The sequence below is a fragment of the Lathyrus oleraceus genome, chromosome 3 (assembly GCF_024323335.1).
Source record: "Lathyrus oleraceus cultivar Zhongwan6 chromosome 3, CAAS_Psat_ZW6_1.0, whole genome shotgun sequence".
NCBI lineage: Eukaryota > Viridiplantae > Streptophyta > Magnoliopsida > Fabales > Fabaceae > Lathyrus > Lathyrus oleraceus.
Genome location: NC_066581.1, coordinates 203,208,153 through 203,226,733, shown reverse-complemented (window position 1 = coordinate 203,226,733; position 18,581 = coordinate 203,208,153). Strand labels below are relative to the sequence as shown.

General features: G+C 35.4%; 1 protein-coding gene across 4 annotated transcripts; it reads left to right on the top strand.

Moving 5' to 3' along the window:
- The first annotated feature begins 8,132 nt into the window (after positions 1–8,132).
- On the top strand, positions 8,133–12,138 carry LOC127126300 (zinc finger CCCH domain-containing protein 30). 4 transcript variants are annotated; one of them, XM_051055200.1, is made up of 2 exons: positions 8,133–8,627; positions 9,285–12,138. In XM_051055200.1, exon 2 carries the CDS (start codon positions 9,308–9,310, stop codon positions 11,513–11,515), a length of 2,208 nt encoding a protein of 735 aa, XP_050911157.1. In that variant the 5' UTR covers positions 8,133–8,627; positions 9,285–9,307; the 3' UTR covers positions 11,516–12,138. The 4 variants fall into 4 exon arrangements, with proteins under 4 accessions (XP_050911157.1, XP_050911159.1, XP_050911158.1 ...); XM_051055202.1 differs by lacking the exon at positions 8,133–8,627 and adding an exon at positions 8,641–8,715; XM_051055201.1 differs by lacking the exon at positions 8,133–8,627 and adding an exon at positions 8,722–8,897.
- The last annotated feature ends 6,443 nt before the right edge of the window (positions 12,139–18,581 follow it).

The following is an 18,581-nucleotide window of genomic DNA, read 5'->3' as shown; positions in this document are numbered from 1 at the left end:
GGCGGTCTTACTTGGGGGAAAGTATCTAGCAAGGAATACTTTTCTAAGGTTTTCCCAAGTTATTATGGAATTGGGTGGAAGGGAATCTAACCATGATAGGGCTTTATCTCTGAGGGAGAAAGGGAATAATCTTAAACGGGTTGCCTCAGGAGAAGCTCCATTGGTTTTAAAAGTGTTCGCTAATTGGAGAAAGGTTTTTAAATGTTGGTTTGGGTTCTCAGTAGCAAGACCTGTGAATTGTCTCTGTTGCACTAGTTGCAACAGGGAGGGTTTAAGTTCGAAATTATTAGCTGGGATGGTTGGGTTTACTATACTAGAACTAGGTTCTTCGTTGGATGGTTGGGCGAAATCCTTAAGAGGTCTTTGATTTTGATCTTTGACCATAGCTCTCCTAATTCTACGGAAAAATAAACGTGCGCGAGCGTAACGTTCAGGTTCCGCTAGAGGATCTATTAAGCTTCTGGTGCTACGAGTCCTTCGCATTGACCGACAGGTAACAACCTAAGTCTAAACGATATAATAACAGGGTACGAAATTTGACGAAATTGGTCCCCGACAACGGCGCCAAAAACTTGATGCGTGTTTTTCGCAAGTATACGAACGCGTCAGAGTAATATAAAAGATTGTCGAATCCACAGAGACCAAATGTCAATCTATCGTTATCTATTGTTACGGTGTTTATCTAAGGTAATCGAAACAGGGTTTTTAAGAGTGCACAATGAAAAATAAAGTATTAAATTAAATTCAATTTATAAAGACGGGTTCGAATGTAATTCACATAATCAATTAATAATCCAAGTACTTGCTAATAGAATTACTTATGGGCAGTGTTTCCTACTTTGAAAAGAACTAATTTAACGGGAATTGTCACTTTCACGTATTCAGAACCGAGTTGTACTCCCTAATCAAACCCTCTTATTGTCACTTATAAAAAGGCGTGCATTGCGTTAGAGTAGTAAACCTACTTTTAAGAAATATAGTGTCTTGACTAAGTTGAAAAGTATTTTGACCTGGATTTCTTAACCAAAAGAGGTTCTCACGAACCAGACTCTAAACTTATAAACGCGTCCGAAAATAGTTTTAAAATCACTTTTCTTTTTAAGTTAAAAACTCCTAATGAATTAAAGAAAGCGCTTTCGTTGTATTTGAAATAGTTAAAAACAACTAAGTTTAAACAGACGTCGGACGACTTTCGATCTTACCCAACAGAAATTAAGTGCGGGAAAACTTAAGTTGAAAGTCAAAATAGCCCTTAAGTGTTTCTACGAACAATTGTACGGATTATCGGTTCAATTACGATCCTTACATTCTAACCTTTATAGGTTTAGCTAGACATGGTAAAGTAAAAATACATTTTAATTTTTATTATAAAAACGGATAAATAAAAGACTTTTTTAAAAGAAAGGTAATAAGTGCGAGTGTAGGAAAGTAAATAAAAGTAGTGCGAGTGCGGAAAATAAATTAAAGTAGTGCGGGTGCAGGAAAGTAAATAAAATTAGTGCGGTGCAAGAAATAAAGGAAAGTAGTGCAGTGCGAGAAATAAACAAAGTAAAGTGCAAGTGCGGGAAAGTAAATAAAATAAAGGCAGTGCGGGAAAATAAACAAAATAAAGGCAGTGTGGGAAAGTAAACAAAATAAAGGCAGTGCAGGAAATAAACAATGTAAAGTGCGAGTGCGGGAAAGTAAACAAAATAAAGGCGGTGCGGGAAAATAAAGTAGACAAAGGTAAAGCAATAAAACCTGCTCCAATCGGAGGGTCGAATAAAGTGCGAAACAAAAATGAAAATGGCGGCAAGATTAAACTTCCTTCCAAAGTGCTCCAAACTCGATTACAGACTCGATTACATAGTGTGGCAACACTCCGATGTGAAGCGATTACCACTTTTACACAATATTGATATATGCCTAGTTGTAACTAAGTTTGGATGCTTAAACAAATAAAATCAAGGCTCTATTTATAGGCAAGAATAAAACATGGAGATTACAAGGATGCCCCTAAGTTTGAAAATGGGCGGGAACCATTTTGTTCTTGTGGCGCCCGCCACAACATCATGGCGCCCGCCACAGGAGGAAATTGAAGTGCCCAAGGGGAGATCGTGGGAGGCGTGGCAGTTGAGGAGAGGTTGAGACTGGGACACGTCATGGCTGGACCCATGGTTCCCGCCACAGTGGGAGCCACAAGTGTAAAATGCTGATTTTATGGCTTTTTAGCTCATTTTCGCTCCTTTTCTCGATCGGGGCTCCGATTAGATTGAAAACCTGAAAACAAAGAAAAACATAGTAATAACATAACAAAATAACAATAAAACAACTAGAATGCATGCGAAATCAGAGTCGAAAATACGGTGAATTTCAGTGTCATCATGAGTCGACTCAAAGTTCTTAGACTGTCAAAAATGCTTTTTGAGACGTATTTTGATCAATTCAAACCATTATTTTATGAACCTAAGGTACCAATGATGATCAAGTGCATTATTCATATCAATGAGATACTCCTATATGCATGGACACATTACACTTATACTTTGAGCATGTTGGAGGATGAATGTATTCTATGATGACACTGTCCAAAGCACACATTATGAGCAACTAAAAAGGTTTGACATCATTAAAATAAGGACTAAGAATCTTTGCCCTCACAAAAATATTACCTTAGTGAAAGTAGTTTGGGGAGGGCCAATTGGTGAAAATGCGACTTAGGAGCTCTAGAGCCAGATGTGAGAGTCGTATCCAAATTTATTTACTTAAGGTAATTTCCGAGGACGAAAATTCTTTAAGTGTGAGAGAGTTGTAACACCTCAGTTTTTGAGCTATTATTTTAATTGATTTATTTGTATTTTAATTTAATTCTTATATGTGATGGTTTAATTAGTTTGGGTGATGAAGGTGTGTGACCTCGAGATGAGAGTGTATGTATAATTAGAAATTGGTAGAAGTGTGCTAGAATTATTAGAAATTATTTTAATAATTAAAATAATAATGTTTTATTTTAATTTAATTAATTAAATGGAATATAGAGAGTCTGAGGTTGAATTGTGAATTATGAAAATTAGAGGGGAGGAAGAAGTGAGAATGTTAGTAAGGTGTGAGTTTATAATTTTAAATAGATTACCCTAATTATATAAATTAGGAGATAACCTAGATTTATGGGCATAATTTGAGAGGAAGAGGCTAGAAGACTAATAGGAGGGAAAAGGTTAGAGTTTGAAGAAGATGACTCATAAAACCAAAATTTTCATTGTTGCTAGGTGTTTACCGTGAAAGTTGGTAAACAACTGTTGATCTTCCAAATTACTAAATTTGGTCAGTTACAGGATCGATCAGATTGATCCTAGGACATGTGCTAATTGTTTAAAGTGAATTCTAGTAAATACGAATACTTCGACAGTATTGTGATGACAATAATAAGTGAAATATTTAGACAATAAAAGACTAACATAAATTAAAGAGAAAAATTGTAGAAGAAATGATAATAACTAGCAGCAAAGAAGAATATTTGAAATAAAGAAGTATTTCTGGAAAAGATGAAGATAAATTGTATTACTTCAAAGCAACTGACAATGGTGTAAAACAAACGTACATTTCTTAATTTACGGTTCCTCTTCACACGGGTAATTGGTAAATTTTACAGACTTTGTAGACACTTTGACACACACTGATCCTAACACTAAGACCTTCTATTTATACTAATCGAAATAAATGTTTTGAACTGCCCCTTAATCACGTCGAGACAAATGGCACTTTGCATGGATGCAACTATCCATTATGCTCCACGTGTACCTTCAGCAGTTTCATATAAGAACAAAGTTCTCTCATTTATTTGAATTTTTAATCTCCAGTCGAAACAATCTTCAAAACATGAAAGAACATTTCTAAGTCCTAACTGCACACTAGCCCTTCTCATCCAGGGACTTTCGACTAGAGCTCTCTAATATCAGATTCAGTCGAAAACATCTTCACATGGGATTTCCATTTTGTAACTCTAAAATGGGCGTCAAAATTATGAGCTAACACTAGGATAATCAGGTAAGGGGGATAACTATCTCAATAATTGGTATATGCATAACTGGTAGAATTAAGGAGTCATTAACCTCTAATAGGGCTTTGGGATTTTAATAAAATTCTGTTAAGGATGATTGATTTGCCATATGTTATGATGTTTGATGATGAAATTTGTGTACCAAGTTGTATGACAAATTCTGTTTTGATGGACCAACACATATCCACCATTGTTGTTATTTTGAAGGTTTGAGAATGATACGATTTACTGAAAACCATGAATAAAGGTGTTAATTTGATGAAATTATATGCCATTGTTGAGTATGTAACCTGTGTGTGCGGTTTTGGTTCAATTTTGGATGCTTGGATGATAAATTGGAGTTCTGCAGTGAACTCCATTTAAGAATACGAGATTTTGCAGGTTTTAGTGTGGTGACGGGCGTCACGCTGATGATGGGTAACCCATCATGCTGCCCAGACTTGATTTCCAAGTCGGTAGTCACATAGGTGACATAATGAGGTTTTAAGGGTGCTGATGGGTGTCACACTGGTGACGAGTAACCCGTCATGCTGCCCAGACATGTGTTTCAAGCCGGTTTCACATAGGTGACGTCCTACAGTAGTGGGGACGGTGACATGCGACATGGTCGTGATAGGTAACCTGTCATGAGTCTACAATGAGCGTATATACTTGTTTTGATGATTAAGATTTTGATTCTTTGACTTTTGTGAATATTTTAGGTACTATTAGACTTTGTTAGTACTGTTTAAATGATGCTTGGTATGATTTAACGATTAAACATGTTTTTAATCGAATTTATGACTTATTGATGAATGACAGATATGTGTATGCGTGATGATGATGTTGTGATAATTTCTGTGAATTCTGATGATGGTATGTTGCTGTATGAGCACGAGTTATGTTGTTGAATTTTGAGTATGTTGTTGTGGGATGATAATTCGGGAGGGAAACTATTATCGTTGGGTCAATGCATGTTTTATTTATTGTCAGGAGGAGACTTTAAACATTATGTTGTTGTTGCATTGGCGTGTTGTGACATGCATTTATTATGTCGTTCTTGTTGATTAAAGAGGCAAGTTACACTCCGAGCGGGATGAATTAGTGGCTTGTCCCGAATCTGAGCAGTGTGAATTCGGGGTTCGAGCAGGGTGAATCTGATTCCTAAGTAAACCTATTGACGATGATCTGATACCACATACATATGAGTCCGATCGAAGTTATGAGTCTCATAATTTAAATGATGAATATGTGATTGTTTGTGTATGTTGATGGATTGGGTGTGAGAATGATGTTGTGTGATTGTTGTTGTATGAGTAGATGTTTTAATTCTACTTTACAGTTTATAATTTATTGATGTGAATTCTCACCCCCTTTGCTTTGATGTTGTTCACCATGGACATCTTGCGGTTACTCAGGAGCAAAGTTGTCGTTGTGAGTGAGAAATAGCTCATGGAGTTATTTTCATTAGTTGTCGCTTTTATTTTAGTCGCTATGCTCTGATTCTGTAACACTGAGGGCGGATGATGTTTTCTTTTCTTATGTTTGATGTTGACTTACTTGTTTCGTTGAAGTATAATAACTATTATGTTGAATTATTTTGAAGTTGTTAAGATTGGGATATTGAAATCCTTTCTGAAAGATTAAGTCTTTATAAGACCTAATTTGAAGTTGATATGCTTTATTACCGTGTTTAATATGATTCCACTGCGATGATATCCTGAGTGAAGGTGAGCATGCGATGACATGTATTGCATGTTGTTTATTTTCTGTTGTGTGTTTTCAAAATGTCCGTGCTGTGTTGAAGGATTGTCGTTGGTGACACCTTAAGTTGTCGAGTAATCCTTTATATATAAGTTTTGGGATTTAGGGTGTTACATATATTGCCACTCAACATTCCATATTCGAGGATGATTTCCTCCTTCAAGTATTCCATAACTCTCTTTGCCCGAAACCCTGGGAAAATAAACAAATACTAAAAGAAAGAAAGATTTTAAGGTGTTACTTGGAAAAGGTGAACTTGATGTCTTGCACGTTTTATTCTCCGCAAAAAAGGTATCACGAATGTGTCAAAATAAGGGCTAACCAGAGAATACTGACGAAGATGAAAGAAGTTGCAAACACATAAGAAAAACTCTTGATGTTTGCGAGTGGTAAAAGAGGAGATGATAACCCTAAGACTCCTTATATATCCTCTAACAAAGACAATCTTACGATCCACAATAATAAATGTTGGGATGCACCACCAATGATTGAGATCTTACCTTAGATTGTTCAAATCACTCGAATATCCCAGTAGAGGAAGACATTGTTATTGCCAAACTTATGGCCACATGTCGATACTCCCCTCAAAACATTATCGATCAAGAGGGAGATATTTAATGTCCATGTTGCTAATGTTATTGATGTCCCATCCAAGCTCTTCCACTCCCTTTTGCTATAGGGCTGACTGAAGACATGCATGATAAACCCTTGTTCTATGGGTAGGAACAAAGGCTTTTTGGATAATTGTTCTGAGTCGTTCCTAAGACCCATAATAAAAGGTCTAGTAGTAAGCATTGCACGAAAAGACGCACAAAACATGTCAGACCTCACCCTAGTCGAAAATACGTAACTCTAACCTCCAACACATTTCTTACTATTAGATATTATCAGACGACGACTCGTGTAAGATCTCCTATTTCACGGAGACAATTTTAAATGTCCACACTATATAATACACACCACATACTATTTTAAGTGCTCTTTTGCTCATACACCATAACATTAAAATACTAATTTTGCACATATAATAAGCTCAATTCACCTAAAATTCTATTTCATCTAATATCCATCTTATTTTTTATTCCAATACATATTTTTTGTTGTTGCCATAATTGCAATAACAAAAAAAGAGTGTGACAAATCAAAGGACATGACTCAAAGGTTATCGAACATTATTTAGAATTTATAAATATAGTCTAATTTCAATAATTCATTTCTATCGAATTCCAAATTATTAGGTAATTCTACCTTAAAAAGTATAAAGATCGACCAAAAAAACTGTGACATTGTATATACATATTTATACGATAACACTATTTCCTTTGTTAAATCACATCTCCATAATTCCATTTTTAAAGTTTATTCTTGCTTTATTATTTTTAAAGAATCTATAAAACAAAAATTGCATTGCATCCTTGTTCTTATCCCTTTTTATTTTATTTGATACCACTATTCATCACAATGAATCAAGATTATAAATTCTCTTCTGATCTTTATTTATTGAGTGCTGCACATATCTTGCCTTTTTCTTCCCTTTATTTTTTTTTTCGCATTACATGATTTGACTAGCTCCATTAACTATAATTGACTAGTAGCTCAAGTCCGCATCCGTACACCCGGATTCCAACCTCTCATTCCAATCCACTTCAATGCTACCGGTTCCTCCGGTCACCCCGCTTTCTTACTTACCTAACCGGTAATCTCTCCCGCCCTTTCACCTTCCCAACCGGTTTCCCTCATCACCACTGTTAAGAAAGATCGATAAATTATTTTATATTAAATCAATTCAATTGATAATTGTATAGAGATATTAAATATAAAAAAAATAAGATCCAATTCGTAATATTTTATTTATTTATTTTTAAAAAGTAATTTTTTTATTAAACTAATTGACTATTGACTTTAAGCTTATATGTAAAAAAAAATATTTGATTGGATTATTGTATTTTTTACTATTTTTACTATTATAGTAATTTTCTTTTTCTTTTTTTGGAAATATATCAAAAACTTAGATTCATTATTATTATTATTTTATTGTTATAGTAAAAAAACTTTGTCTAATCCGCGACACACTAGATCCGCGGTTGAATTTGCATGTGAGGTGAATTTGGACTGAATTTGCAGAAAATTTCAACAAACCAGTGAAAAGGTGTTAATTAAATAAATTATTTACAATTACAACAAGAAATTTTTTGTCGTCACTCGAATCAAAGAATAATAGCCACGTCATCGTTTAAGTTACCTTTATACCCCTTATATTTTTATAGAATGACGATCTTATCCAGAAAACAGTGACTAGGCGTGATGTGATTAGCCAATAAAAAGGCGCCGGTGACTGCAGAGATGAAGAATAATCAAATCTTAACTCTCAGTGCGCTTCATCTTTTTCTCTTCTTTATTTTAACCATTTAATTAATTAAACTATTTTTGTTAATTAATTTTTTTATAATGTCCCGGCGATTTTATCAAAACTGAAAATAATGTTTTAAGAAAACATGTACTAGTGTTGTTCTTTTGTGTGTCGCACTCGATTTTATTATTTAATTAATTATTATTTTTTTGAGAAGAAAAGAAAAAAAAGAGCGCATGGGAAATGGAGAAGGAAAGAAAGAAGCAATAGCAGAGGGTTTTTCTTCATTTCTCTTCTCACGATTTTCTTCATAATTTCTCTTTCTCTTTCTCTTTCGATTTTCTCGGAATCCAAACACACCTGAACTTGTTCTTCTTCCTTTAACTCTCTCTCACCTTTGAGATCCGTAGACACGTCACTCTTTTAGCTCGATCCTTTTACTACTTACTTCTTTTGCCACTGAATTATTATTTTTATAATTATTATTATAGAGTGGTAAGATTCACTTTCAATCCTTTCTTCCCGCACTTTGTTTCTTGTGTTTTTTTTCTCTATGAAAATGAAAACTAGTGCGTGAAACATGGTACAAGTTTGTTGTTAGCGTGATCCTTAAATGGTGTTGGAAATTATTTAGCTTTGCTTGGAATGGTGTTCTTGTTTTTTAGGGTTCTGTAAATCTAGGATGTTCTGTTATTGTTATTTTTATTAACTTGGAAGGTTGGGTTGGGTTTACTTGATGGATTTGCTGTTTGATTTCATTCTACAGTTTGTTTTCTAATTTTCCTTCTTGTTTTTATTTTTTATTTTTAATATTACTACTGTATCCTTTATTATTGTTGTTTCTGGTAGTTGTTTTGAGATCAGAAATTGTACTATGTTGTTGTTTAGTTGTCATATGAAGGTGTTGTTTTTTCTTTGTTGGTCTGTAAAGTGATGATTGTTGTTCTTTTTCATTTGAGTTGAAAATAAAATCAAACTTTCAAGGCTTTTTCTTTTCTAGTCAATATGATTCTTAGTTGTTTGAAGTGTGTTGAAATCTTCATGTTTTGCTTCATTGTTTCATTGTTATGCTTTTTTGTTTAATGTGATTTTGCATGTGTGTTTCGAAAGGTTAGGCTTTAATGGGTTTGTTGTGGTTTATTTATTCTTCAGCTAAATCTGTTGCAAATGAAAGGATGTGCTGTGAGTTGGAGCGGTTAAAGCCAGTGCCTGCACCGTATCCTTCTCTATCTCCAGTTTTGACACGCGATTCTCGACCAGGAAAACCCACCATGAATCACTTAACTGTTGGCACTGAAGATTCTTTTGCGAGTTTACTTGAGCTTGCTGCTAATAACGATGTGGAAGGGTTCAAACGGTTGATTGAGTTTGATCCTACGTCGGTGGATGAGATTGGGTTATGGTATGGTCGTCACAAGGGATCGAAGCAGATGGTGAATGAGCGACGGACTCCTTTGATGGTTGCGGCTACCTATGGTAGTATTGATGTTATGAAACTGATTATTTCTCTATCTGATGTTGACATCAATAGGCCTTGTGGCCTTGATAAGAGCACTGCTCTTCACTGTGCTGCTTCAGGTGGGGCTGAAAATGCTGTTGACGCTGTGAAGCTGCTTCTTGCAGCAGGGGCTGATCCCAATTCTGTGGATGCTAACGGGGATCGTCCGAAGGATGTTATTGTTTATCCCCCTAAGCTTGAATTTGTGAAAATCAGTCTTGAGGAGCTTCTTCTAACTGATGATGCTAGTGTTGGCTGTAATCTTAGGGTGATTACAAATTCTTTTAATACGTATTCTCCTCCTTTATCGGCTTCACCCGAGAACGGCTCTCCTTCTCCACCACCGGATCTTTTGTTGAGGTTAAAGTCAATTGATGTCCCTATTTCTCCTGCTGCATCCGAGAAGAAAGAATATCCTGTTGATCCTTCTCTTCCTGATATCAAAAACAGCATATATTCAACTGATGAATTCCGAATGTATTCTTTCAAGGTGCGGCCTTGTTCGCGTGCTTATTCCCACGATTGGACTGAATGCCCTTTTGTTCATCCAGGGGAGAATGCCCGGAGAAGGGACCCGAGAAAGTATCACTACAGCTGTGTTCCTTGTCCTGATTTTCGCAAGGGTGCTTGCCGGCGAGGGGATATGTGTGAATATGCTCACGGAGTTTTTGAGTGCTGGCTGCATCCTGCACAGTATAGAACCCGTCTCTGCAAGGACGGAATAAATTGCTCCAGGAGGGTTTGCTTCTTTGCCCACACCGCTGAAGAGCTTCGACCATTGTATGTTTCAACCGGTTCTGCTGTTCCTTCACCTCGATCAAGCACATCTTCTGCCATGGATTTTGCTGCAGCCATGAGCATGTTGCCTGGCTCACCTTCTTCGATGTCTGTTATGTCTCCTTCACCATTCACTCCACCCATGTCACCTTCTGGCAATGGCATTTCGCACAACTCTGGAGCTTGGCCCCAGCCAAACATCCCAGCATTGCATCTTCCAGGAAGTAATCTCCAGTCTAGTCGGTTGAGATCTTCACTCAATGCTAGAGATATTCATATGGATGATTTTGATATGTTATCTGATTATGATCAACAGCAACAACTCATCAATGAGTTGGCATGCCTCTCTCCACACCATTTGAATTCTAACAGTCTTAGCCGTTCTGGTCGAATGAAGCCATTGAATCCATCAAATCTCGACGATCTCTTTTCCGCCGAGAGTTCTTCTCCTCGATATGCTGATCCAACACTGAATTCAACTGTTTTTTCTCCGACTCACAAATCAGCTGTCTTTAACCAGTTTCAGCAGCAGCAAAACATGTTGTCACCAGTGAATACAAATTTTTCTCCCAAAAATGTTGACCATCATTTATTGCAGGCAGCTTCTTATGGTGTTCAGCCTTCAGGTAGAATGTCTCCACGGAACGTGGAACCTATCTCCCCTATGAGCTCAAGGATGTCGATGCTGGCACAACGTGACAAGCAGCAACAGTTTCGCAGCCTAAGCTTCCGCGAGCACGGCTCTAACTCTATGCATGCACCTCCCGGCTCAGTCAATTCTTGGTCCAAATGGGAATCCCCCAACGGTAAGCTAGATTGGGCTCACAATGCAGATGAAGTAGGCAAGCTCCGTAGATCATCTTCTTTTGAGCTCGGGAACAACGGCGAGGAGCCTGATTTATCATGGGTGCAGTCACTTGTCAAAGAATCTCCAACTGAGATCAAAGAGAAATTGACAACATCTATCCCAAACGTTGCGCCCGCAGGAACATCCGGTGAGGGATTGAATATGAATATGAACGCACAAATGGACTCTGTCGATCATGCTGTACTAGGAACATGGCTTGAACAGATGCAGCTTGACCATCTCGTGGCTCAGCAAAACTGAAACTAGTTTTGCCGACCTCAAGACAAGGCAGTTAACAACTGAAAGGTTCGAGTATATACTATATATGTTATTTTTTTTGGAAGTTTTGTTGTTGATGGAAGTGGAAGATGGTTACATTAACTAAGAAAGGAAGCATAAAGATAAAGAATGAGAGGAAAAATTCATTCACAAGTTTAGTGTTACAAAAGGTAACTTTAGGAGAGACAGAAAACCACTGGGACGCATTGAGACGGTTAACGCCAATGCCGGGTTTTTTGGCTACCAATATTTACAATTTTTAGGTTCACATTCCTGTCATTTTTCGCTTCCTTGAGGAGCAAATGTTCTATCAAAAAAAGTTCTATTTCTAGTTTTATTTAATCTATCTTTTTTATTTTATTTATATTTATTCTGGAGTAGAAAAAGAAGTTACAAAAGGGTTATTGGATTTAATTTCCTCAGTTCAGGTCTCCATTTTGGTCCAGTTTTGGGGATGATACAGGATTTGGATGTCATATTTCTATGTAATTTTGAACCAATAATTGTGGATGCCAGGGATTGTGTTAATTATAGGGCAAATTTGAAGATTGGTCCTTTGGGCATGTAACATTCAATTAAAGTTTATTGCTATATTTATTCTATTACCTTTGTTTCTTATTTGTTTTTCATATACTATTATTGTTATTGTTATGCTGATGACAGGTTTTATTTGCTTAATAGTATAAAAATACAAATAGCTTAGTTATTCTAGTTTGTGGATTGGGTGCTGCTGTTTATATTGTGGATTGAAATGACAAATTTATAGAACCTTGATGATTGAATATGAGATCTCATAAGTAAACATTTACATATGGGATGTCCTAAACTATGATTAGTTGACAGTTTATATTCCGTTGTAGTATTTGTTTTTTTAATAATATTTTTAACATTGATTGATTTATTTCTATAAGAAAAATATTTTTAACTATGGTTGATATATCTTGTGGTTCATATGTGATTTTTTATAGTATGAGATACGGAGAGTATATCTTAATTTTGTTTCTAAAATATTGAAAATCACATAGGTTAAGTTTAAGAGTTTCAATTTGAACATATATGACCTGAAGACGAAAACAGTTCTTAGTTCGGTATTGTTTAAGGTTTTTTTTTATTCAGTCACTTACTATTTGTTATTAGGTTTCTATTATTGAGTCCCTTATTATTTATTATCATGCTCTAAAGTGGCGGGTAAATACAAGTTAGTGGAACATATTGTTAAAAAAAATATTTTTAAAATTAGAGAGGATACTTACCCTTCCTTCTCTTGTTTTTTCTTTTTGTTAACAAAAATTAGTTAAATGATGATTTGGTAATGGTGGTCCTACTCATTAAATCACTTGTGATTTGTCACGTTAGAGTTGTACTTTATTTATTTATGTACAAAACAGGTTTGTTCTTTTATTTAATACATATACTTAATTTTATTGAACACGCACTACTAAATCATTTATTTGTCACAAGCAAACACGCATCTTCTACTAAAGAACGTGCTCTTCGGGTGGATGTCTTCGGGATGCACTTTGATTTTACTTATGGAAGTTTGAAGAAGGGAAAGAAGAGAAGAGAGGATTTTGAAAACAAGAATTTGTAAAAAAATAGAATAGATTTTTTTAAAAAATATTTTTTGATTTTGATTTGTATTTTTATATAGAATGATAAATTAATGTTTATCATTATTATATTTTTAAATTTCAAAATGTTATAATAGCATAAAAATGTATTTGAAGATTTTATATAAGCATTTTAAAATTCTTCATATAAATGAAGTGATTTTGTGTTAACATTAAAAAACATTCCTAATAATTTTTTTTCAAGATTTAATTTATGTCCTCATCATTTTAAGATTCCACATCTTTGATCCTCATTAAGGTAGTAAGTAGAATCTGTTACTTGTTATGAATATTTTGTAATATTTTATGAGTTTTCAATTAAAATAAAAGTTAGGTGACATTTGTTTGTGGTTATAGTGTTAATCTTTTTCAAATAATATAATTGAACTACACTAAAATAACTAATCAAAACTTTACCTTCATTTTCATTGAAACACTAATCTAATATTTACCCCAGTCATCTTCTCCAAAACGTAAAAATCATTTTCAGCCATTTTCACCCCTGAATTGAAACCCTAAAAAATTTATTTTTGCATCTTCAACCTCAATCCAAGTGACTCGTAATCACGTTTCTTCTAAGGTATCTGGCATTTTCAAAGACATTTTTCCATTTTTGTAGCTGACATTATCGTAGCTCTGAAGTCATCGTTGAAGGTTTCAAGAAGGTTCGAAAAAGGTACAATTGTGGTCCCAAACTTTCGTTTACTTTGTTGTGGTCCCAAACTTAGCTTTTCACCATGAGTTAAATGTTAGAGTTATCTTATATTACATTTTGTTTAAGGTATATTGTTATAACCATCGTTTATGCGCTTATTTTTAGAAATGGACCTATTTAATGTCATATTTTATCATGGAGGCAACTTTGTACATGGCAAGTTCATGTTTTATAATGGTGGGAATGAAACCATCGTTCATGTCCAAGATCCTGATATATGGAGTTACTTTGAGGTTGTAAGCTTAGTTAGAGATTGGGGCTATGTACGATTCAGATTACGAAGACAAATTTCAGGAGTTCATGAAAGGTATTTCCACTTCATTGATGACAAAAAAGTTGAAGAAATTGACACACATTGCATTCCTAATAATGTGGATGCTCATATATGGGTTGAACATGATGTTTAAGACATGCTAAGCAAGGTTTCTGCACCTAATGTTTATCACCTCAACCAAGGAAGTGATAATAACAATAGTGATGGTAGTAGTGATGTTGATGGTATTAGATTTGATGACAGTGAATAAGAAAGAACAATTGAAAGAAATGAAGGTTTTGTGAAAGTTGTATTGGTAAAACCTACACAAGGTTCAAGGGTTGAGGTGAATGGCCTCAGATTCAAGGTAAGGGCTAAAAAATCCAAGAAGAACTTTAATTCCTCATACAAAACCAACCTTCTATTCCTGCAAAGCTATTGGGTTCTAATTCAAAAAGGAATCCCAATCATGTCTCAAGAGAAGATGTTCATTATGCTAGTGAAGAACTAGATAGTTCAGACCCCAATGATAGTGGTCATGAAATGCATCCAAAGTACGAGAAGTTTAGAAGTGAGTTGATGAACAAAGACTTCCAATTTAAGTTAGGCATGAAATTTAATTCTTTGGGAGAATTCAAATATGCTATTAGGGAGTGGCATGTACTTAATGGAAGAAGATAAAGTTTGTTAAAAATGAGAGTTATGTGGTTAGGGTAGAATGTATGGGTAAATGTGGGTTTTTGGCATTGTGTAGTAATGTGGGTGACAGACACACCTACCAATTAAAAACATGGACGAGGACACATACATGTTCTATGGTTTTAAATAACAAATTAGCTAATGCCAAGTGGATTTTCAAGCTAGTGGTGGAAAAAAGGAAGTAAATTCCTAAGGTAAAGGTTTTCTGAAATCACGTTTGAGATAAGGATGAAATATTCAGTGGGTATCACAATGGTGAAAGCATGGAAAACTAAGTGTTTGGTTGATGAAATCATTGAAGGAGATTCCACAAGGCATTATTCAATGGCTTCTAACTTGGAGTATGGGTGAAGTATTACAGGTTCATCACCCATATAATGGGTTACAGTTTGTAGTGGATATAGGGAAAAAACTTTTTCATATGGTTTTTGGGATCTTCTGGGAGTACCCTGTAGGTATGCTATGTCTGCTATGAACTATCAGGGTCTGAATCCATAATTATATGTGGATTCTTGTTACATGAGAGATGCATATAAAATATGCTATAGAAATAATGCTAGTCTCATCAATGGGATGAACGTGTGGCCAACTGTGGATGTTGAAGACATTTTACCACCAAAGTATAAGAAAGGATCAGGTAGGCCTAATAAATTAAGGTTTATAGAGCATGATGAGATAAGGTCAAGGATGAGCAGACCTGGTGTAACTTATAGAAGCACCAAGTGTGATCAATTTGGTCATAATTCAAGGAAATGCAAAAGCAATGAACAAGATCTACATGCATTGAATAGAAAGGTAACTTATCATTGTTTATTATGCATTGTGTCTTATTTGACTGCATTATGTATTAACTGATAGAATTATTCTTTTTCAAAGAAAAACCCTAAGAACCAAAGGTAAAAGTGTTCTTGCAAATGATGTTATATATAAGAGTAAAAATGATGTTGAGAATGATGGTGCATGTATGGTTAGTAAGGCAGTTGGAAATGATGATGAAAGTGTTGAACATGACTGGAATGATCCCGAAATAGATACAATTATTGAAGAAATGGTTGGATCTTATGATGATCAACCTTCCCAAGAACATCAGTCCCAAGTATGCAATCCAACACCAGTTCCTGAACCCATACCACCAACGAAAACAATGCCAAAGACGGCAAAGGTTGCAAAAAAGAAACACATGGCACCTAAGAGATATAGTGACAGGTTGAAGACAATATGGAGGTCTAGTAACAATGTAGGTCCATGATCAAGTGCTTATGCACCATTAAAAGTTGATAAAGCAATTGCTAAATCTACTGATGCTTCCAATCAAGACCCCAAGTCAGGTTCATGTGTGAGCAAAATGAAGTTCTAGGAAGAGATTTCTAGGCAACTGTCTCAGTGATGATCCCACTTGTAGTTTGATATTTACTAAGTTTGATAATTTCTAAGTTTGTGAATTTCTAAGTTTCTCATTTTGTAATGAGCAATGTGTGCATTTCATTTTTGGAACATCTTGTAATGCATAATTAATACCTTTTATGAACATCTTGTAATGCATAATGTGTGCCTTTTTGGAACAATTTGTAATGAAGTTAATTGTTAATGGTTATGTTATTGACAAAATTTGTTGTCTTATGAACATCAACATATCTTGTCAACTGTATTTCTAGGAACTTCATAATTGTGGCTTACATTATGCCAAAATTATGGTCTGCATTATGAAGGAGAATTGGCGATCCAAAACGCAGCGGAAATTAAAAATTTATCCTTTAGAGATCCTTACGAATGGGCATGATCTGTGATAGAATAGTTACCTCTTGTGACTGTTGAAACCTTTGATGCATATCTCTTGTGGCGATTGAAATCTTTGATGCAGATCTGCGGAGCGACCACGGACGTTGAACGATGACAATGTCTCTACTCAGTCCACACGAACAGATTCCTTCAATCTCAGTGCTAGCTGGTACGAATGAAGGCTTTGAGTGAGTGAGTGAGAGAGAGAGAGAGAGAGAGAGAGAGAGAGAGAGAGAGAGAGAGAGAGAGAGAGAGAGAGAGAGAGAGAGAGAGAGAGAGAGAGAGAGAGAGAGAGAGAGAGAGAGAGAGAGAGAGAGAGAGAGAGAGAGAGAGAACGAAAATGCAACCGCAATGAATGCTTCTGCACAAGGGTTCTATTTATAGAACCACTTGTGTGGGCTTCAAGCTAAAAAGCCCACTTAAGTGTATTTGGCCCATATCTTATAATATGCCAAAAATCACTTAAGCGCATGGTACCTTACCATATTTCGTATTCTACTTAAGTACGCCGTACCTTACAATGTTCTATAATTCACTTAAGTACACCGTACCTTACGGTGTTCCTTAGTTACTCTATCTCTCATCAATCCGTCCTTTGTGTGTGACCTTGTAGGTTTTCGCGACATTGACAATTATATTAAATCACGTATTTAACATAATAAACAGTGAGCGGTATCTAGCAACACATCACTGCTACCCAAGACACGAAAATGTCATGTGATCTGACAAATCCTTCTGTGATAATACTTATGTGCATAATTACCCTTTTGCCCTTATGTCTATATTGAACACAGGGCATAGACCGTGTCATCCTTGTCCAGTTCAATATTGGGCCCATAGACATTTATCATGTTATGCAGGATGGGCAAATTTCATCTAGGTCACTCATGTCCCTCAGCATGCTTCGTGGAGTACCCATCAACTGTCTTTATGGTTATCCAGTTATGGACAACGTTTGATCAACAATAAAGCACTCGACTCTACATCTAGGGTCCATAGTGGTTTCAGGTCGAAGGGTGGTATACACCACTATCACCATGAGAATAACTTATGACACTTTGCATAACATTCTATATAGTATTCTCATAACGGGTCAATCCAGTATAAATATTACTCTTAACATTCATACCTATGTTTAAGACTTGATAACTCCTTATCCATGATCCATGAGATGTGATCATCAGTCTATATACATAATAGTCTTAATGCTTTAATGTTATCCCACTTCACAATAAAGCTCGACTACATATACTTTAAGAATAGTGTCCTTATGTTTAATGTGATCTCATGATCAAGTCACACTTGATATATTAAACGGACTAACTATTCTAGGGACCTTATTAAACAAACGTAATAAAGAAAAAGTCTTTTATTATTAATAAATAATTCGATACAAGTACCAAAAGTATTGACCTCTAGGGCTTACACCAACACATTATGCCAAAATTGTGCTCGCATTATGCCTAAATTGTACCTGCATATGTCAATTTTTTGTGGCATGCATTATCCTGCATTACATTATTATAAAAGAAACAATATGAAACTATATCACCTTAAAAAACTAAACAATCGCATATAGAACCAGAGCAATTATTATATATAAAAGATAATATAATCACTAAGTTATTACTTAAATAATGGATTTTTAAAAAAAATAACCACTACTTTAAATTTTTTTCCAATAACCAATATTTCAAAAAAAAAAATCCAAGATAACCACCTTTCAAAACAGATGCGTCAGATGAACTGACGCATCCATTTTGAAGCAAGAGGAGGCGCCAACATCACTGACGCATCCTTTGGAAGCATTAAATGGTGGCGCCCAGTGAGCTGGCGCATGCATGTCGTTGCATTTTCTTGCGCCAATGCTTCTGGCGCCTACATGTGTTGACATGTGTGGCGCCTAGCCCTTTAGCGCATGCATTTTCTTACTCCTTCTATAAATACCTCGCCCTTCAACCATATTTTTCACACAACTTTTACTCTACAACC

Bases quoted from the DNA above. Each gene is read 5' to 3' on its own strand.
- LOC127126300 (XM_051055199.1), top strand. From the start codon at position 9,254: ATGGGTTTGTTGTGGTTTATTTATTCTTCAGCTAAATCTGTTGCAAAT.